Raw genomic sequence first — 22440 nt, forward strand, 5'->3', positions numbered from 1 at the left:
CGGGGTTTCCCGGTCATGAATCCACGGGTCCGCCTGTAGTCCCTCCTCCTACCACTAGGACCCAGAGCTTCAACGTTGGAAAGTCTGCCTGCCCCCTTGGCTGGCCATTGGGAAATTCGGGACAACTCCCGAATGGCCGGTCCAGTCCAGGCCGGTCGGGTTGGGCCAGCCGTTTTTTTTTTTGTTTTTTTTTCATCACTTGGTTTGATCAAGCTAGAATTTTTGGACTTTGTTTCCTGAGCTACTAAAAAAATCCCTTTTGTGTAAAACAATGCAGTACTGTCTTCTGTGGCAGGTATAAACATGACATCCATGGACAATGAATCATGATTTTAGGTCACTGTAGGACCTAAAGTGACCTAAAATGCGCTCGCACGCCCTTGATTCGTCAGTGTTTCGTTTCGCCGGCACGCGGCCTTCAACCGCGCGCCTAGAGGGCCTCCGCAACTCCACTTCCCGGGCTGAATTATGGGCCCAGCACGTCCCTGCCTGGGGTCCACATAAAACATCACAACATAAAACAACATGTACTGATAAGAGATTCTCATTATGGACTGGAAGGATCTATTAAACTTAAGTATTTGGTTTTGGAAACCTCATGCAAATATTTGGTCTTCTGAAAGGTCTTTTAGCCAGAAAGCAATGCTGTGGTGCTCCAGTGTCTGTTATTCTGGAACAAAATATGATGAAAATGCATTTATCTTTTAACGTAGAGGTCTGTCAACGGCTCCGTATGTAATTTTCGTCGCAGACATGTGGAAACTAGAGAGATCTAGAGATGATGTCATACGGCAGGATCGGCAAGACACACAACCATAGAAAAAAGAAAATCGATGGGCGGACATCAGTTGTAATGTTTCATCCATTTGACTGCTTTATGGGGGCTGCAATTAAGCCATTTAGGCCTGACGTCGAAATTAAAAAAAATGCCTTTTTAAAAATGTATTTTTTTCTGAAAAACCTCATGTTTCTGTATCAGTGGTTCTCAATATTTCATGTCAAGGACCCCAAAAACTATATGTAATAGGCCGCCGACCCCCATCTGAAAATATGTTGTTCCAGGGAGCCCCCCCAGAAGCAAAGATTTGAGTTTAAAACTGAAACTCTGAAAGAATATATATTCAAAGATTTGAGGCACATTTTCACGATTTTTCAAAAATAGCAGACCTACAAGCTCGTAGCGCGGCACTCGGTGCCGCGCTATGAGCTTGTAGATCTGCTTTTTTTCAATAGCTAAAGCATAACATAATGCTCAAACGCCAAGAGGGGTTCCCGACCAGAATGGATTAAGCATGGGCTGTGGTGCCGTGGTCCCAGGGCCGCAAAGTGGCTCATAATACTGGCAGGCACCAGAGACCAAGTCCAGAGTCCCTGGGGGGATCCCTGGTTCTGCCATCTATCTGCGGTAGAGTAGAGCTCAGTGCTGTTGTTCTTCACCATCATGCCTCCTATATATCAGATATGTTTTTCAAGACCAAAAGATTCCAGAACCCCTATAAACGATTAGGCTGTCATATCCCTGGTTAGTCCATAAATTGCAGTTGGAAGACTCTCTACGTCTGTCGTCATATGTCAGCTCTAACCCATTCTGGGCGGGAACCCCTTTTGGTGTTTTAAGCGTTATGTTATACTTAAGCTATTGAAAAATAGCAGATCTACAAGCTCATACAGCTTGTAGATCTGCTATTTTTGAAAAATCGTGAAAATGTGCCTCAAATCTTTGAATATATATTATTACAGAGTGAACATTTTAACTCAAATCTTTGCTTCTGGGGAGGTCCCTGGAACAACATATTTTCAGATGGGGGGGGGGCGGAGGCATAATTTTTGGGGTCCTTGACATGAAATATTGAGCACCACTGATACAGAAACATAAGGTCTTTCAGAAAACTGTCAGGATTTTGAAGACATTTTTTTTTAATTTCGACGTCAGGCCTAAACGGGCTAAACTCTCTCCAGCATTACATGTCTCGGCAATTTGTCATGTCTCGACGGCATATCAGCCGCCGCTAAGCACAACACATGACGTAACCGCTGGCATCAGGGAGTGACATGATGATGATCAGAAGTGTGGGATTATGGAAGGCAACGTCTGTACAGCATCTCACCTGTAGCAGAGGCTCATGTGTATGTTCTCCATCATTGGCTTAACCCATTTTGGGCGGGAACCCCTTTTGGTGTTCTAAGCGTTACGTTATACTTTAGCTATTGAAAAATAGCAGATCTACAAGCTCATAGCGCGCCACCGAGTGGCGCGCTACGAGCTTGTAGGTCTGCTATTTTTGGAAAATCGTGAGAATGTGGTGCAAATCTTTGAATATATTCTTTCAGAGCGAATGTTTTTAACTCAAATCTTTGCTTCTGGGGGTCCCTTGAACAACATATTTTCAGATGGGGGTCGGCGGCCAATTACAGATAATTATTGAGCACCACAGATACAGAAATATGAGGTTTTTCAGAAAAAAATGACATTTTAAAAAGACATTTTTTAAATGTTGACGTCAGGCCTAAATGGATTAACAGATCATCTGACCACTTGTGCACCATCAAAGGGATAAATAGAGGGATTAGGTGTGCTCTCATTACAGGACTTGGCAGCGTGAGTTTTCTAAACGAGTGCCTTTCCAAATGATGTATGTATGTGGCCAGGAATAGGTACAGCGTTGTAGCACCAAACAGGCAACCATTAGCAATCCCGCCATCTGCTTGGTCTTTTCATTGGATGATTGATAGATTTCATTCTTTGCATGGTAACTGTTGCGGCGGTTTAAAGGCCGCCGCGAGGAGCTAAACATGAGAGTAAAGAGACGCTTGTATGACACGCACGCAAAATGAAGCAGGTCCACTCCAGATGTAAGTTTGACCGTTTATTCAGTCACCACACGTAAATTACAAACTGTTAAGAGTGGCAGCGCCCCAGCCCTGGTGACACGCCCACTACCTGTGCAGTGCCCATTAAAGTGACATACCTTACGTCAATCATAATGGCACATACAATGCAAACACATTACGGCTCCTACAGTAACCGTACAGTAGGCACAACGTGAGCTTATGAATCTGTATCCATTATTTATTGTTCGTTAACTGCTAGTCTGGGATTTGCTGCCGTCTTGGCTCTCTGCCAGCAGACTGGCATGCAGAGTAGCTCCTATAGATTTATCCACGGTTAGTTCCTCCACCACTACTGACGGTCTGGTGCTCCCCTTTCACCAAAACTACAGTCAACTCCAACACCACGCGCCTTCATCTCTGCCCTGCTGTGGTTTCCAAAGTTTTTCTAACTGCCATTAAAAATAATAATTGGCTCTTGTTTCAACTGATATGGCTCAGACATATAGCTGGGTATTATATAAAGTTTAATTGAAGAGTCTTTCTTCTAATGTGACTTTCTCCCCCCCCCCCCCCCCCTCCCTCTCCCTGCTAACTATAGCGTCAGCCAGTCTGGGAGTCTGATCTGAAGGCTGGGAGAGGAGGGAGCTCCGTCGGCCACACAGGTCTGCTGCTGGGCGACTCTCTGTTCTCCCAGGAGCTGGAGAACATGGGCAAGCACCTCGCCGGTAAGCTGTGTGTGTGTGTGTGTGTGTGTGTGTGTGTGTGTGTGTGTGTGTGTGTGTGTGTGTGTGTGTGTGTGTGTGTGTGTGTGTGTGTGTGTGTGTGTGTGTGTGTGTGTGTGTGTGTGTGTGTGTGTGTGTGTGTGTGTGTGTGTGTGTGTGTGTGTGTGTGTGTGTGTGTGTGTGTGTGTGTGTGTGTGTGTGTGTGTCTCTTTGACTTTAATGATGAATAATGTGGTTAGCCCAGATCAAAAGCTTGCATGGGAAGGGAATACAAAACATAGGCTCCACATATGCACATACATACAGTATATACTGTACTGTACATAGATACGCACGCATGCACACACACACACACACACACACACACACACACACACACACATACACAAAAGGAATTGGGTAAAGAAATGAAAAGATGGCCTGGGCCATGGCTCAGTGGTCCAGGCACCTTGGCTGGTAATCCAGTCTGGCAGTGTGCCGCGGGTCCGAATCCCGATCCCGACGGCCTTCACTGCATGTCATCCCCCCCCCCATCTCTCTCCCCATTTCCTGTCAGCCTACTGTCTGTCCCTCCATAAAACAAATTTAAAAAAATAAAGGCGAAAGCCACAAAAAAAAACATTAAAAAAAAGAAATGAAAATATATTGTGCATTCACACACACACAGATGGCGGAGGAAACCATGCAAGGCACCAACCTGCTCATCGGGAGCAATTAGGGGTTCAGAGTCTTGCTCAAGGACACTTGGGACAACAACACTGGGAGAGCCAGGGATCGAACTGGGAACCTCACGTTTATTCTTTTTTTTAAATTTTTTATCCGGCCTCTCTACTGGCCACTCTACCCCTGAGCCACTGCCGCCCCGGGTAGATCAATGTCAGTCATGAGTCTAGCCAAACAATAAGCTATACATTTTGTACTAATTAAAACCGGGTGCTTCTGCTAATATGTGACTAAATGAAAGGACTAGGAGTCTAACGATTACCTCGCAGCAGGAGTTCATTTCACTTGACATCTTAAATTAATTGCATTAATTAAAGTTTAATTACATAACCCGGCATCTTTGCTGAGTCACTCTCAAAGTGTGTGAAGCATAAAGCCTGCTGTAAGCTGGAGTTATGACTCCTGAGTATTCATGAGTTTCATCTCTGCTCTTTGATATTACACCAGTGACGTCTGGGTTAGTCAGAAACCATCTTTATTGTCCATGGTGATCAAGTATGTAAGGGCTAATTTATGAAAGCAGATGAAAGCAACATGGAGAGTAGACCAAAGGCAATGTCACCAACCACCGCGGCATCATATCGAAGACATGTGTGACGCACTTGTTTGTTTACGCGTGTCCTCCCCGCTCTCTATTGGGCCATGCCGCTGTACGCCTCATACACGCCTTACGCATTCCACAGTTATGTGAAGCATATTGGGCCTTCGCTTTAGTGAAACTTTTAACGTCGCCCCAGCAGCAGTCCCAGCTGTTTAAGTCCTCTCAGCTCCTCTGCACAGCATTGGCACTGAGCACACTGTCTGCACCAGTACATATCTCTATCTCTCTCTCTCTCTCTCTTTGTCAGAGAACAAATACAAAAACTGGGGCATGGACCCAGCACTGTGCCTGTTAACAACACACTGGTGTTTTGCTCTCCAGTGGCCCGGCGGTCCTCAGATGGCATTGATTTCTAGTTGTTTTACGCCGAGTTACTGTATATTATTCAGACGGAGGGCTCCCGCCAGGCGTTTGAACGAGGCGGTCGAACAAGCTAATTCGGCCCTTTCATGCCTTTATTAGCTGCTAATGTGTTCCACATTTACAGCCAGAGACTCTGCTTTTATCTCATCTTCGTACCCCAATTATGCGGTTGGGCAGTTTTTCTTTGTCCACTGTGATAAAAATGAATCTGCGTTATTTCCTAAATAGCTGACTGAATTGGTCCCGAAGGAGGCTAGTGAGTACAGTTTAATTAAAACAAGGTTACATAGAAGTTAATAATGGATTGATGGTAGATACAACCTTTCGTCTGGGTGATGCCGTTTAGCTCGTGGGAAGTCAGTTGCTCAGTTCTACTTTTGAACCAATATATACCGGCGGTACGTATATATTGTGTCGTGATTTTTTTTTTAAACTTTATCTGTTTTGTATAATATGTCTGTTTAACATTACTCTAATATACAGGGATGGATTAACCCCCACAAGAGCCCCTGGGCTGGTATGTTAGGGGGGCCTCCATAACTTTTTGTGTTTTTATCATCTTTTATACCTAAATTTAACAAAATCAACAACCAATGAATGGACCCTTTCCAGGGCCTCAAACCCAACACTGTGCGGTCCAATTTCCCCAAAGGGCCTCTGGGCCACGGCCCCAACCGGCCCAATGGCTAATTTTGCCCTGCTAATATAGACCCCCAGGTGTGGTTGGAATATTTAAACACATTCTGTACACTAAAAAAAAAAAAAAAAAATCTTCCTTCTAGTATAATCATAGTACTTGATGAGGGGGAGGGGGGAATCACGGCACTCTGTGACCCATTTTGACCTGAGATCAGATTCTAAAAATGTCTTCTACATCCTGACAGTTTTCTGAAAAAGCTATGTTTCTATGTCAGTCGTTCTTCGATTTTTCAAAAATAGCAGACCTACAAGCTCGTAGCGCGCCACTCGGTGGCGCGCTACGAGCTTGTAGATCTGCTATTTTTCAATAGCTAAAGCATAACATAATGCTAACACCAAAAGGGGTACTTATACTTTGTTGAGCGGTGTTCCAACTTCCAAGTAGTCCTATCCTGGACCCCCAACAATTTTCTCCTCTACATTGTCAGCTTGTAGAGCTGCTATTTTTCCACGTATTTTCTCTGAATGTTTGTCTATGACAATGACATGCCCAGAATAGGGGAGGGTCAAGTGATTAAAGTGATTGCATATACAGTACAGTAGTGAGACCTACAGTAGTTTGTTGCAGATTTAATCTAAACAGTCATTAGCAGCTCTATTTATTTCCAGAGGATGGACCCAATAAGACTGCATGGGTTCTGAATGGGTGCATTGCGTGCTGTGGGCCCCGTACGCGCTCACCAAGTGGAACTGCTACTTGATCAAAGCCTTTGTAAATAGATTAGATCTGTTTCTCTTTCTCCTTGCCTTGTCATCTCCCTGCTCTCTCTCTCTCTATGCGTCTATGTCACTCTCTCCTCGCTTTCTCCCTCCCTCTTCGATCTCCCCCATACATACTACTGAGAGATTGGATCAAATTTTATCAAAGCTTTATACCATGTGGTTTCTGATGCCAGTTCTTTGATTTTTCAGAAGCTGTCATTTTATATCAGTGTCTGTGTAATGCCCTACAGTAATTTTGGTGTTAAACACTGTCAACTGCCCTGGAACCTCTCTATGCAGCTGGTTGTGATAGGCCGGTGGTTGACACAAGGAAATAAGCGGGAGTTCCTGGTTTACACTAAAAATCATGACTTTTAGCAGCTCCCTCCCTGGTCCATTTACAGAAAGGCCAATGATTTTCAAATGAAGAATGCTGTTGCTTATCCGTTCCATCTGTAAATAAGTCCAGATTAAGATATCCACTGTATGGGGAAGCAGGTTATTAATCAGCATATCCTGTTTACTGCAGACTAAAACAGCAATGCTGACGGTCATGGTTTGACAGGCGTGGGTGGTTAAGGGCCTTCATGGAAGAGAAACCTCAATTTATACACACATCCGCTATCAACCAGGACGTCGTGTATAGTATTTATTTACTCCACACTCATCCATACGTAGAACAATTTTCTCACCCTAAATTCCTTCTTCTTCTTCTAGTTCTTTTTATTTTGGGTTGACCAATTACCCCATGCAGCCCATGTACAGCCCCAGAACCTGGCATCATTGTATTCTGGTGATATCTTTTCATGAAAATAAGTGTTAACTCATTTTGGGCGGGAACCCCTTTTGGTGTTAGCATTATGTTATGCTTTAGCTATTGAAAAATAGCAGATCTACAAGCTCATAGCGCGCCACCGAGTGGCGCGCTATGAACTTGTAGGTCTGCTATTTTTTAAACCACTGACATAGAAACATGGATATTTCAGAAAACTGTCAGAATTTAGAATAGAAGACATTTATTAGCCCTTTATTAAACAGAAAATGCATTTCCAGCTCGGGATACCAATTTTATCCAATCAGGATAGTGAACTCACACTCGCACACAGATACAGGATGAACAGGTGAAATTGGAAGTGATGACACAAATTAATGAGCAGACAAAATTGGATCTGGATCACTATAAAATTCAAGCTGATAGGGATAAGACCCCTGTTGCTGAACAAACACTATACAGCAATGATTGAATGTAGTGCTTTAACCTTTTAACAAAAAACACTTTTGTTTTAACCAAACAATATCACGTACCCTATTTTTAAGTCACACGGTATTTTTGATTCTTTTCATTGGTTAAATATTCATAAAAGCCACAGACAGACGTAACCACTTTAGACGTGGCATCCCTATTTTTACCATGCCGATATTTTTATAGGCGAAAGTTGTAAAACCCTACTTTTGTACTTTTGCACGACACCGTCATACGCCAAAGTATATAGGGGCATTCATTTAACCCATTCTGGGCGGGAACCCCTTTTGGTGTTTTAAGCATTATGTTGTGCTTTAGCTGTTGAAAAATAGCAGATCTACAAGTTCATAGCGCGGCACTCGGTGCTGCGCTATGAACTTGTAGGTCTGCTATTTTTGAAAAAGCGTGAAATTGTGGCGCAAATCTTTGAATATATTTTCTTTCAGAGAGAACGTTTTTAACTCAAATCTTTGCTTCTGGGGGGGGGGTCTCTGCCTGGAACAACATATTTTCAGATGGGGGTCTGCGGCCAAATACATACAATTCTGGGGGTCCTTGACATGAAAAAGGTTGAGCACCACTGACATAGAAACAGAAACCTTTTAGGATTTAGAAGAATTTCGACGTCGGGCCTAAATTGGTTAAGTTGTGAAAAAACAAAAAGATTAAATATGGAGATGCAAGGTTTTCCGCCCGACGGCAACGGTACTGTATATACCGCGGCCCTGACTCAAAGTGATGTCATGGTATATGCCATACATACACCGCACACCCCACAGAGTTAATCATTTCCCAGCTGTCAGTGGTGATTCAGGCCAAGAAAGGCCATGCTTTGCCCCAGTTCCTCTGCCTGTACAGTAACGTTATTTCCTCCTCTGCTGATTTTTAGAGAAATAACACATGTAAAATTTGGTTAGGGTTAAAACAACACAGGCACAGTGTCATTCGGTGCACATGGGGGTTATTGTGCACATGGTCAGGTTATACGGCTCTGTACTGTAAAGGCCGACCCCCCCAACAATCAGGGTTGATTAAGCCATTCTGGGCGGGAAGGGAACCCCTTTTGGTGTTCTAAGCATTATGTTATGCTTTAGCTATTGAAAAATAGCAGATCTACAAGCTCATCGCGCGGCACCGAGTGCCGCGCTACGAGCTTGTAGGTCTGCTATTTTTGAGAAATCGTGAAAATGTGGCGCAAATTTGGAATATATATTCTTTCAGAGCGAACGTTTTTAACTCAAATCTTTGCTTCTGGGTGGGGGGACCGTCCCTGGAACAACATATTTTCAGATGGGGGTCGGCGGCCAATTTCATATATTTTTGGGGGTCCTTGACATGAAAATGTTTGAGAACCATTGACATAGAAAACATAGGGTTTTTCAGAAAACTGTCAGAATTTAGAAGACATTTTGTAGAATCGTCCTCAGGTCTAAATGGGTTTTTTAAAACACCAGAAGGTGTTCCCGTCCAGATTGGGTTAAGCACAGGGACGCCAACCCCATTATGCATGTCACAGAACCGAATGCCTGGAGGTCCCGGAAGGACGCTGTGCAAAACAATCTGGAATAGTTTTCAAATAAACTAAATCATGTCCCATGCAGGGCTGCGTGGCGTGCCTGGTGGCTCAGCCAGTTAGGCCTGATTTATACGTGGTCTACATTACAAGATCTACCCGTTCATAACCATGGTGCAATGTGGTGTGAGCTTGTAGATCTGCTATTTTGGTAGAAGTATATAAATCAGGTCTTATGCTCCTTTGAATCTGACCCCTGTCTTGTCTCACATCTCTGCCCTTGATTTCGTGTCTCTACACTGACCTATTTACAATTTAGGCATTTAGCAGACGCTCTTAATCCAGAGCGATTTACATTAAGCAATAACAAAAACAAAAAGCATGGCATACATCAAAAGTAGTTATCATGAAACATGCGTAAGCTAAGAACGTAACAGTGGAGTATCTATGTGAACTATACATACTATACTATATTATATATTATACATGTGTACTATAAAGTGATATGACTACATACAAATGCAATTCTAGTGCTGTCTACGTAACATGCTATAAGTCTGTTTAAAATACTATCTAAGTCTACATAACGTGCTATATTTAAAATACTATCTAAGTCTACATAGAGTGCTATCTAAGGGGCTAGTGCTACGGGCCATGGTGGAGTCTGAAGAGGTGGGTTTTCAGACTACGGCGGAAGATTGGCCTATTGACCTATCTGAAAGAAACTGTAAAATATGATATATCTCAAATGAATCTGCCTTTTGAGTAGTGTTGCAGACATCTCTCATGCTTTGCATACGTAATGGATAGTGGTGTGTGTGATGAGGGGCATGTGTTTCAGATTGTTGGTGTGGGAAAAAAAGATTTGTTTTGGAGAATTTGATTTGCTCATAAACTAGCATGTCAAGGTTTGTGAAATAGTTTGCCATGCCTTTATGTGGTATTTATTTAACCCGTTTTGAGCGGGAACCCCTTTTGGTGGTTACATACATTATGTTATAATTTAGCTATTGAAAAATAGCAGATCTACAAGCTCATAGCGCGCCACCGAGTGGCGCGCTATGAACTTGTAGGTCTGCTATTTTTTTTTAATCGTTAAAGGTATATTCAGTGATTTGACTTAATTCAAATATCACTTATTTTTTATTTTTTTCCGGATAATCCTCCCTACTATAGAGTGTGCTGACCATATAAAGAGTTCCTCCCTGTCCCCAGTGAGCCCCTGGGGTCAAAAAACCCTAGTTTCAGTTTTGGTGGCAGGTGGCAAAACCGTCATCCAATCAGGATGAGAGGGGCCTTCCTTCAATCATGATCGAGTGGGGGCGGGCCTTGGTGCACATGCTGTTGGCCTGTTGCACTTCCCCCCACTGTAGAGTGTACATGTGCACATTTTGTTACTGGGGCGGACTGGGTGGTTTTCCAAATCACCCAAATCACTGAATGCTCCTTTAAAATGTGCCTCAAATCTTTCCGAAAATTGTCATGATTTAGAAAACATTTTTTTTTAATGTTGAGGTCAGGCCTGAATGGGTTAATGTTGCGCATACACACTTCCAGGAATAGTCACATGAAAAGTTGGTGACTCATCTGAAGGTATCACTCTGGGTTGTCGAAATCCCCAATTGCCAAAACGCCAGAACGATAAAAACGTGGAAAGATTTACCCAGATGCTGATCAGAGGAAGTTGGCGGTATCTTCTCCTCTCACAAACAGAAATGTTTTTAAAGACTACCAATGAAGCAAACAAATGTGTTTTTCTGCAGGAACAGGGGAGGAAAAAAAGAAGAAGAAAAACCTAACAAGCTTAATGTCAACTTGGAAGCTTCCCTGATGGCGGAAGCAGGATTCACCACAATTTACTGTGTCTCTAAATATTGCCATCGTTGACCAGAAAAGGATTAAATCAAAACAGTCTCTCTCTCTCTCTCTGGTGTTCAGGGCAGCCAGTGAACTACCCCCATGCTCTTGTGAGATGTGTACACACTTTCTCCGACAACGATCTCCGATTACATTCTCAGCTAGAGGGTGGTTAACCTTTATTTAACCAGTAAAATCACATTGAGACCATAGTCTCTTTTACAAGTGCGCACTGGCCAAGAGTTTGATTGATTGAAATATTTATTAACAGTTTGCAGAATTACAGTACATTTCAAGCACAAACTCAATACAAAGACTGTTAACTGTGAGTGGACGACCCAATTAAGCATTACACGTGTTTACAAGAGGGTCCACCATGTTCAATTCATCAAAGAGAAGAGGCAAATAAATGTTACACGGCTCTGCCAGTAACAACAAATACAGGACATGACAAGACAAACATATGACATCCATAATACCAAAAACCTACTACCAGGGAGACTCAGAGAGAGTCTAAATAGCGAACAAAGTACAGACTAAAAAAGACTAATAAGAACAATACATGAAGAAACTACTAAGCTAATATAAAACTAAGAACACAGCAATTGCTACTCGTCAAAGCAGGAGCAATGGCTGGAGAGTGTGCCAGAGGCACACACAATAGCCTGGTGGTAGCCCAAACATGTATGAAATTATAGGACTAGTAGTTTGGATTAGTCCTATACAGAATTTGTAAATCATAGCTGATATATACTCAGCTTACTATAAGGTTTGTGAGTGGAGGTGTTGCTTCACATAGGCACATACTGTAATGCAGAAAATGAGGTGAATGAGGCACGCACTCTTCACAAATAAAAATAAAATTGATTGATATACAAAATCGTGCCAGTCTTAATCAGATCTGGTGAAGCCAGACTGGACAGAAACTACAGGATTTTGTTTTATTTCAATGGAGCAAGTGTCCTACTCTTTTCATTCAGGTCTCTCTTTTCTTTTCTTTTCTTTTCTTTCTTTTCTTTCTTTTCTTTTCTTTCCTTTGCTCTCTGACTTTGTGCCACTGTGCTTTCATCCTCTCAGAGGTGGAGAAGGACTTGGCCAAGCTGGCAGAGGCAGGGAAGATGACCACCAGGACCACCAACAACCCCCACAGTAGCCTCCTCACCCCTTTACTCCACAGACCCCTGCCCAACAACCTGCCTCTTCCCACCAAGCTGTCCAGACCGCTGTCCCCAGCCAGTGGCCTCTCCATGAAGCCCACAGGCGTGGGCCTCCCTCTGCTCAGCCCCAAGCCCACCTCCCTGGTCATGGGTCGGACTCAATCTCCCAACAGCAGGACTCAGACCCCCAGCAACCCCAGCAGCAGAGCTCAGACCCCCAGAACGCCAAGCAGGCCGCTCACCCCCAATAGCTTACTGTCACGCTCAGCCGTGACCCCTGGAGGTCGTAAGGAGGTACATGTAACGTTCAGGAGGTCACGGAGCCGCCCGGTGACGCCCACATGCCAACCCACTCTCCCCCGACCGCTGCTCACGCCTCCTGGGCTAAGCACCACTGACAGCCTTGGAGCCAGCCTACGAGCATACCTGTCTGAGGTAAAATCAGTGAATAGTATTATTATGCAGATGTTGTCATTTCATCTTTATACTTCTTTGAAGGGATTGTCTCATGTTGGAATACAGTCATGGCTATCTATGCAAAGTGAAAGACCATTTTATAAACCTGGCCATAAACCTTGGGTCATGACTCATGAGCCTGAAAATCAACCCGAGTTTATAGTAATCTGTTAGTGTGGTGACAGTGAAATACTGTATTACGATCAGTGTCAAATAGGCCCTGAGCCCAACTAAAGTTGGCTGTAGAACATGAGAGCATTTACGCAGAAATGTGCGCGCGCACGCACACACACACACACACACACACACACACAGAGACACACTTGCATGTGCACGCATGCACAAACACGCTGTGTGGGGTTTAAAGGAGAATACTAGTAGAATGTCATTTCCACAGTGGAAAAATGTGTCGGGCTTAAAAGGAAAGAAATTTCAATGGGATTTCTCTCTCAAGTTCCTTTTCATGGTCTGCTTCACGGCACCGCTGTTAAATACAAAACGCTTTCTTGAGGGCTTTATTAATGGCGGGCAGGAATTTTGCAATCCCTCTGTGTTCTTTTGACACTTAACGTCGGTTGACGCCTAGTGAGATTATCAAAAACACCAGAGCACTGATTCACATTTGATTGGGGCCACCTGGTCCCTGTGTGTGAAAGGGCTGAGCCCCGCTGAAGGAGGTCTGGTTAAGAGAGGATTCTGGACCTGTTTAACATGCTAGATGTACAGGAACCTCTGCCAATTCCCTGACTTTTTCTAAGACACTGTGCTTCCTGGGGAATTAAGAACATCCATCACCTTCCTGAAATACTGTACAAGAAACACATAAAAAGTGTAATAGGGAGCATGGGACAATTTATATATTAAGGTTTGGCCCCCAAGGATTATAGGTGTAGTTGGTGTAAATGAAAATAAAAACAGCTGTAGCACTAATGGGCCTGATGTTCACGTGTTCCAGCTCGTATACGTCTCTAGAATTCACTGGGGATTTTTTGCATTTTGCCTTTCTGACTGGTCTTTTTTCATGGGTCAGCACTGCTTTCCTTGCAATATCATTAGAGCCTGTTTTAGGAGTACTAATATAGAGGATTTCTCTGTTTGTACCGCCAAGACATTTTGAAATTAGTTCAGTTTAGATTTTTTTGCTTGAACATTCCAGAAATATGAAGTTGCTAAATGGCATATTGCAGCTGCATATTTCCAGATGTTTTTAATTCATAATAATTGCAAATGTTCTGGGAGGACATGAACAGACTGATAAGCAAACAGATGGTCTGATTAAGATGAATTTCCTTCTTAAAAATAAGAGTTAGATGCTGACCAAGGTAGTGTGTGCTTATAAAAATGAAGAAAAACTAAAGTAGCATACCGGTACGAAAACATGTATTTCATCCCAATGACTCATGTCTTCATCACTCTTAGTTCATTTTGCCCTGATGAATGTTGGCATAAAATAAATGTTTTGTATGTCTTGGCCGGAGTGTGGATCTAAAGTTAAAAATGTCTTTTATATAGTTTTTTTCTCGCCAGTTTTTCCTCTCCTCTCTTTGTCTCTCTCCAATATCCTCTCCTCTCCTTTCAGGATATGATATGATATGATATAGTACTTTATTGTCAGTTCACACTGAAATTTGTCTTGCGACACAGCAGCCAAGTATGCAGAACACATATACGTACACACATTTGACATAACACAAAGAACAAGACAATTGACATACATAAAGACATGAAGACAAGAGCAATATCCACCGCTTAGATTATCCTGTGGCTACTACGACTCCTGATTAAGCCTCAAGGTCGACTGGTGGACAAAGGACCTCTTTAGTCTGACCTTATTGTATGCTGGTACACCATATCTCCTTCCTGAAGGTAGCAACCTATATTCTCCATATATTCTCCTATATTCTCCATATATTCAACCTATATTCTCCATATTCTCCATAGGATGAGTTCTACCAGCAGTTACAGGCCATCAGGCAGCCTTGGCACATCCCCAGTGACACAGAGAGTGATATCCTGGAGCCACCTGAGCAGGACAAGAGTGAGTGGTCCCTACAACACTCCCTTACACATCCCCTTACACATCCCCAGTGACACAGAGAGTGATATCCTGGAGCCACCTGAGCAGGACAAGAGTGAGTGATCCCTACAACACTCCCTTACACATCCCCTTACACATCCCCAGTGACACAGAGAGTGATATCCTGGAACCACCTGAGCAGGACAAGAGTGAGTGATCCCTACAACACTCCCTTACACATCCCCTTACACATCCCCAGTGACACAGAGAGTGATATCCTGGAGCCACCTGAGCAGGACAAGAGTGAGTGATCCCTATACAACACTCCCTTACACATCCCCTTACACATCCCCAGTGACACAGAGAGTGATATCCTGGAGCCACCTGAGCAGGACAAGAGTGAGTGATCCCTATACCAGGGGTTCTCAACCCGTGGGTCGCGACCCCTCGGGGGGTCGCCAAATTATTTTAGGGGGTCCCCAAATTATTTAAAAAAAAAAAAAGATTTAAAAAAAAAAATTATTTTCACGATTTTTCAAAAATAGCAGACCTACAAGCTCGTAGCGCGCCACTCGGTGGCGCGCTATGAGCTTGAAGATCTGCTATTTTTCAATAGCTAAATTATAACAATGCTTAAAACACCAAAAGGGGTTCCCGCCCAAAATGGTTTAAGGTTATTGTAGCAGTCAATTTATATTGGGGGTCGGGAGGGGGCGGGGCGGGGGTCCCGAGACGTTGCCAAAGCATTTTCGGGGGTCCCCGGCCAAAAACGTTGAGAACCCCTGCCCTACAACACTCCCTTACGCTCTTTGGTCCTTCTCTTTTTGGTCATTTTGTATTTTTGTCATTGTGTCAACTGTCATTTTCGTTGTGTATTATGTCCTATTCACATTCTCTTTCTTTGGGGAACAAAAGTTCACAATTAATCTCGTCTTTTTCCAAACTTTGGCTTGCCATTTAAATTCACTGGTAATCAACAGTTCCAAAGTCGTGACAAATTGCCTTACGCGGCTTACCCACAGTCATTTCCTTTGTGCATTGTGAAAGTTCATCTCATTAATGTCACTTCTCAGATGTGACTAATGTATTCGAATGGCAATCCATCTATTCAAAATTGATTTTTAATGAGTAAGTATTCCCTACAAAATTCAATAGCTATAAGGCAACACATTTTCTTTCCCATATATTCCACAGTTGGGTGATATCTTGTGAGATTCAGAGGTGAAATATGCTGTTGAGGTTGACTACGTTTTTATTTCCTGGCGTCATTGAAGAGATTCGTCTCCATTAAGATCTAGTCAATGGACATGAACGACTCTTACTTGTAAGTCATAAATCCTATCATTATAGTGGTCTGGTCTGGCTGGGACACAATGCAGTGCATTGCTTTGGCTTTCAACATGACAGGATTAGATCAGACCTCCCTTTGAGGTTCCAGCCCATAAATCACACAAATGCATGGGCTGATGCTACTCCTTGCCAAGATGAAAATGAGAATACGTTTTAATACGCTGAGGACCATCAAATTAGTGCTCTCTTAACATTTACCGTGAGAATTCTGTCTCTCGGACCGCTGAGTTTGTCAGAAAGTGACTGTCGATGAACTAACCAGAAAGTTTAATTTCTATATAAAACTCATTATGCAAAAACATTGCATACACCATATTATACCTACAAAATGCTAACGAAAATGAGAAATTCATCTGTTGAATCAGTCCCCTATGTTATATTTATTATTGTAATCTGAAACATTGGGTAATTTGGGGTAGTAGATATACTACTTTTCATAGCCAGTCCCCCATGTACAGTATACCATGCTGTACCCTTTTGCTAGTAACTCTGTAGACTTCCATATGCCTCCCCTGGTATACATGGAGTCACCATATGCCTCCCCTGGTATACATGGAGTCACCAGCCACTTTTCTTACCTGACAGTAAGGAGTTTCATTGTGGAGATTCATGCTATCTCCCATACTGTACTGTATATCTCCCGCTGATCTGACAGACTCTAGTCTAGATTCTAGGGTGTGGGGTGATATTCTATCTAGACTCTAAAAGATCACCCCAGACCAGGGGTCGGCAACCCAAGATGTTGAAATAGCCATTTTCGACCAAAAATCTATCTGGAGCCGCAAACAAAATTACACATTATAATGCGTCTTGCCAAGCTTTATTATCTCCCGGGTTGCAATGAAACTAGCAGCAGTGGTGGAGTTTGAAGATGCGATCCACCTTTTTAAAGATCGTTTGCTCTCTTCTACTTTCTTCAGCAGTTCTGCAACAGCACTCTCTCATTCTCAGCTGGTGTGTCGCATGCTATGACGCACATTTTAGTTGACATATGTGTTGAAACTTAATATTTATTCTACACATTTTTACAAAATTGGAAAAAATAAGAATTTTTGTCACGTTTGGCTTCCTACAGAAACCATAACTCGATTATTTTGTAATGCTACAGGGAGCCACTAGGGGTGTGCTCTAGAGCCGCAAGCGGCTCTAGAGCCGCCTGTTGCAGACGCCTGCCCCAGACCAATGCAGTGACAAGGACACAAGCTCGCTGCCCGCTTCCCAACTGTGAACACTGCCGAATGCCTGTTTGTTAGAGCGCCCGGCCAAGCCAGAGGCACCGCAGCCGGGAATCGACCCCGGGCCACTGCGGATGGACACATTTCTTGTAACGTTTGTTTTCATTTTGGAATAGATGCCTTCAATGAAAAAATCACTAAAGCCTGCTGTGTCATTGAGAGCAAATAGACCTGCAATTCAATTCAAGAAATAAATATTAATGTTATGTCAAAAAGGTTCTCCAATTAAGTCCTGTGTCCTCAGTAAACAAATAAATCTTGGAACCGCTACTCAGACAGAAACTCAAGTGCATGAGAGAATCAGAGTTACAACTTTTATAGACCTCGTGAAACAAGAAAACGTAACCACTATACAGTACTTTGTTGACCGGGGTCCCCCAGGGCTCTGTACTTTTTCCCCTCTACACAAATCTCTATTTGTATAGCTGATCTACAACAGATCGTGAGCTTGTAGATCGGCTATTTTTTTGCTGAACGCTTGCCTAGTATGACATGCTCAGAAAAAGGATGCGGTTGAAAATGCATGCAAAAAGGTTGTCAAATGGAAATGTAACTGCATGTGACACGTTCCCCTGCTGTGGGGCATTTTCTTGCTAAAAGAATGGCGAAAGGAGTGTATATATTTTTGTAATAGCCCCTGGGCAGGGGGGGCAGGGCTTGGCGATGATATATTCAGAGAGGACATGAGAGATGGAAGAGGGAGATAGATACAGAAAGAGAAACCCTGTAGCCGCAAGACGTGACAAAGCACTTGTTGGCGTGCGAGAGAACTCATGGGGTGCTAAGGCTGATGATTGAATTTCTGGCTTGCACTGTGTGTGTGTGTGTGTGCATGTGCATGCGCTGCGTGTGCATGTGTCTGTTCACCCGCTTGATATGGCGCTCGCTTCATTAGTACAGTGACACCCTCTTCCAAGCTTCATGCCAGTGCATGTGTCTGTGCTGGCGCCAACTCTATGGTGAGTGCTAAATAATAGCGAAAAAAATCCATAGCTATTTCCTGTTATTCTAGAGACTTCCACAATGGGGTAACCGCACATACCCCAATGGAGATGAAAAGAAGTCTCGGTTTTTTTCCTTCTCCCAAAACCCTCTGTTGTTCATGTCTGTGCTTAAACCTCACAGTCTATTCACAAATTATACATACATGTACAATGGTACAGTACAGTACAGTACAGTACAGTACAGTACAGTACAGTACAGTACAGTACAGTACAGTACAGTACAGTACAGTACAGTACAGCACGCTATCGCGTCAGGGATTTTCAACATGAATTAATTGTGTTGAATCCAATTTGATTTGTACAGCATTCACTGGAACCCCTTTTGGTGTCAGCATTATGTTATGCTTTAGCTATTGAAAAATAGCAGCTCTACAAGCTCATAGTGCGGCACCGAGTGCCGCGCTACAAGCTTGTAGATCTGCTATTTTTGAAAAATCGAAGAACGACTGACATAGAAACATAGCTTTTTCAGAAAACTGTCATTTTCAAACAGACATTTTTAAAATCTGATCTCAGGTCAAAATGGGTTAAAGAAAATGCATGATATTGACACCAAATAAGGAACTGTGAGAAATGGAAAGCTGTTTCAAACTTCCAAAAGGGAACAATATAAGAAAAAAAGATTTTAACCTTCTAAAAGAATATTCTCTGATGCACAAGTTAGGCCAATCACAGGATAGGTGGTCATTTTGCTTAAACTGCATTCATCATTCAGACATTCACATGAGTATCCAACTATCTACTATTACATGTATTTGTAGAATAATGTGGTTCTCATTCTATCTTAATTCATTCACAGGTGGAGTTCGAGATGCCAGTAAGAGATCAGTGTTTTCGGGTGAGAATCATTCTGAGCAACTTTCTGCATGTTATCCTGAAATCGAAGTAGATAGACTTGCCATATAATATGGCTTATTATCTGGATCGCCAGTATTCAAACAGCTCATGCATGTTTCTCATTAGCGTGTGTGTGTGTGTGTGTGTGTGTGTGTGTGTGTGTGTGTGTGTGTGTGTGTGTGTGTGTGTGTGTGTGTGTGTGTGTGTGTGTGTGTGTGTGTGTGTGTGTGTGTGTGTGTGTGTGTGTGTGTGTGTGTGTGTGTGTGTGTGTGTGTGTGTGTGTGTGTGTGTGTGTGTGTGTGTGGAATGGCGTTGAGACAAGTGTTTTATTGAGCGCATGTCTGAACTTGACAGAGCCTCCATGTCTGTCTGTCAATGACCTCATCGGTAGAGCCATAACATGTTACCCCAATAACCACCAATGAGTGATTTAGAAGCCTCTGCCTTCATTTAAAGTCAGCCAATTATACACGCCGGGCTAAATGGAAGATGTAGCAGCTCTGCAATGTGATTGGTGTAGAGTGCCCATGTTGTGGCAAGTGAGGCTCCCTCCTGCCCAGTTCCATTAACCCATTTTGGGCGGGAACCCCTTTTGGTGTTAGCATAAAATAGCATAAATAGCAGATCTACAAGCTCATAGCGCGCCACCGAGTGGTGCGCTACGAGCTTGTAGGTCTGCTATTTTTGAATTTTCAGAGATCAGATTCTAAAAATGTCTTCTACATCCCGCCAGTTTTCTGAAAAAGCTATGTTTCTATGTCAGTCGTTCTTCGATTTTTCAAAAATAGCAGACCTACAAGCTCGTAGCGCGCCACTCGGTGGCGCGCTATGAGCTTGTAGATCTGCTATTTTTCAATAGCTAAATTATAACATAATGCTTAAAACACCAAGGGGTTCCCGCCCAAAATGGGTTAAGTCACTTTGGGTTGTGAGTTTACACATAGCAGACAGCGTCGACTCTCAGCATCAACATTTTGGATAGAAGGAGAAAGTCTGTCTGGGACGAGGTTGTCTGCGGTTCTTCATGTGGCTCTGCTGGTGCCCACAGCTCCCAGTGCGAGGGTGCCAGTCTGGAGACACATCTGAGAGCCCGGGACGCGTCCCGCTTGGCTATCAGAGAGGCCAGTGCACTGCCATGGCAACCAGACCCAAAGCTGATGTATGAAGTCACTCAAATCACCCAGAATTCCCTGTATGAAATATGGCCCCTGGAACATCCATCGGGTTAGCACTGCAGCAGGCCTACTTTTCCACCTCCTGTTTATCTTTGACATGTTCAAATATTAAAGGGCTGTTTTATAGTAATTGCCCCCAGTTATTATGCTTATTAGCGGTTGAAAGCGTCTGATTTTGGTTTCTAGGAGACTGATGTTTTTGTCTTTGTGTTTCTCATTTTTCACAGGCCTATAATGGTGAAGACAGAGACATTGATCCAATCAAACAATTATGCAAACCACTGGACATTTTGAATAATGTGTACAGAGACTATTATTTTTATAACTCACGTGAATTAAAAAATAAAATAAAAAAGAGATTGTATACTTTTTCCACAGATGCTGATATTTCCTAGACAATGTAGCCCTCGAAAACTGTACGCACCAATGTGATAGTGTCACTGCTAACCATGGAATAATAAGAAATATTATTAGTTTGCTTTTTAAGCATGCATTTGGATCTCCTTGAGGAGTCGAGAAAAAAAAGATGCATTTTGTTGTTGACAAACCAGTTTCCTAAGAGTAACGCATTATTCACTTTGTGAGGGTAGCACACCAATGTATAGAAGCAATTTCTTTACATGCACTGTCCAGATGTAGCGTTCTTGAAATAGAAAGTAATAACTATGGAAAGAATATAAGGGCCGACTCATACTCCTATTTTACCGCTGTAGTGCCGAAATGATTTCGGCTCGTCAGAAAATTTCAGTAGCACCGAAGAGCCTACTTTAGGACGGTACCCGCCCCCCCCCCCCCCCGAACCTCAAATGACGTCACATTGTAGGCTCTACAGAGCCGAACCGACTTTTATTCGGCTCTAAAATAGGAGTATGAATCGCGCCTAAGAAATTCTATGATATTAATTAAAACGATTTGGTTAATATTTTCAGAACATGGAGTTTTTTTTAACTCAACAGTCACGTTGAGACATGTTACCTACTGTAGGTACCACCTTTTTGTTGATGTTGATGATTTAAAGAGGAGCTTGTAAGTCACAAAATATTGTCTTTTTATGCCGCATTAAACGCACTTCAATATTGATGTCATGTTTTTGAATTATTACAACTGGGTATTGTGGAGCGCAGAATGGGTTCCATGCATCAGCTCAGGCGGACGACATGCCTGTGTCGGGTGCAGTACTTAGTTTAGACAGTATTTGGTTTAGACTAGTCATTGGGTTAGACCAGTCATTAGTCCTACAACTACAACCTATCTCAAACCCTCACCCTAAACCTAACCTCCCACGGGGCAGCACACCTAAACCTAACCTTAACCCATGTCTAACCAATGACTAGTCTAAACTAAGTATGCACCCCGCCTGTGTCTTGTGCCTCCTGCACTTGTTTGGTAGTCCGGCAGCCGAGGTGGACGGGTGGGAAATTTGGTGTATAGTCTTTTTTTTATTGGCCTAAAATATTGTCTACATACATACATTTGTGAATCCACTTGCTGAAAGTATTGGGCAATTTGTTTTATAGGGGTTTCTTGTGACCCTACCATTAACATCCTATGGCAGGCAAAAATGTAAAACATGTCAAACTTTCCTTTCGCTTTAAGTAGCATGTGACATGTCAAACTAGGGGGTTTCATGATTCTGAATCCATTCCAAGCATTAGTTTTGCACAAAAAAACACTCCTTGGGCTAAAATCGGCCATAGACATCATGACAAATGTGATGAGGTCAGCACATTTTGGGCAAGTTGCTATGGCTGCTTTTAGCCCAAGGAGTGTATTTTGTGCAAAACTAATGCTTGGAATGGATTCAGAATCATGAAAAAACCCTAGTTTGACATGTCACATGCTACTTAAAGCAAAAGGAAAATTTGACATTTTTGCCTACCATAGGATGTTAATGGTAGGGTCACAAGAAACCCCTATAAGAAAATTTGCCCAATACTAACAGCCGGTCAGCAAG

The 22440-nt window shown here is 42.9% G+C and overlaps 1 protein-coding gene across 1 annotated transcript in view; it reads left to right on the forward strand.

Moving 5' to 3' along the window:
• cUnh8orf34 (chromosome Un C8orf34 homolog) overlaps nucleotides 1-21321 on the forward strand; it is a 109230-nt gene extending 87909 nt beyond the window's left edge. The window contains exons 14-18 of the mRNA XM_079489295.1: nucleotides 3431-3557; nucleotides 12333-12847; nucleotides 14810-14906; nucleotides 19274-19312; nucleotides 20714-21321. Of these exons, the coding sequence (XP_079345421.1) occupies nucleotides 3431-3557; nucleotides 12333-12847; nucleotides 14810-14906; nucleotides 19274-19312; nucleotides 20714-20721 (786 nt within the window). The 3' untranslated portion in view covers nucleotides 20722-21321. The remainder of the gene's footprint in view (nucleotides 1-3430; nucleotides 3558-12332; nucleotides 12848-14809; nucleotides 14907-19273; nucleotides 19313-20713) is intronic.
• Nucleotides 21322-22440: the final 1119 nt, after the last annotated feature.

The sequence above is a fragment of the Electrona antarctica genome (genome assembly GCF_951216825.1).
Source record: "Electrona antarctica genome assembly, chromosome: 20".
Lineage (NCBI taxonomy): Eukaryota > Metazoa > Chordata > Actinopteri > Myctophiformes > Myctophidae > Electrona > Electrona antarctica.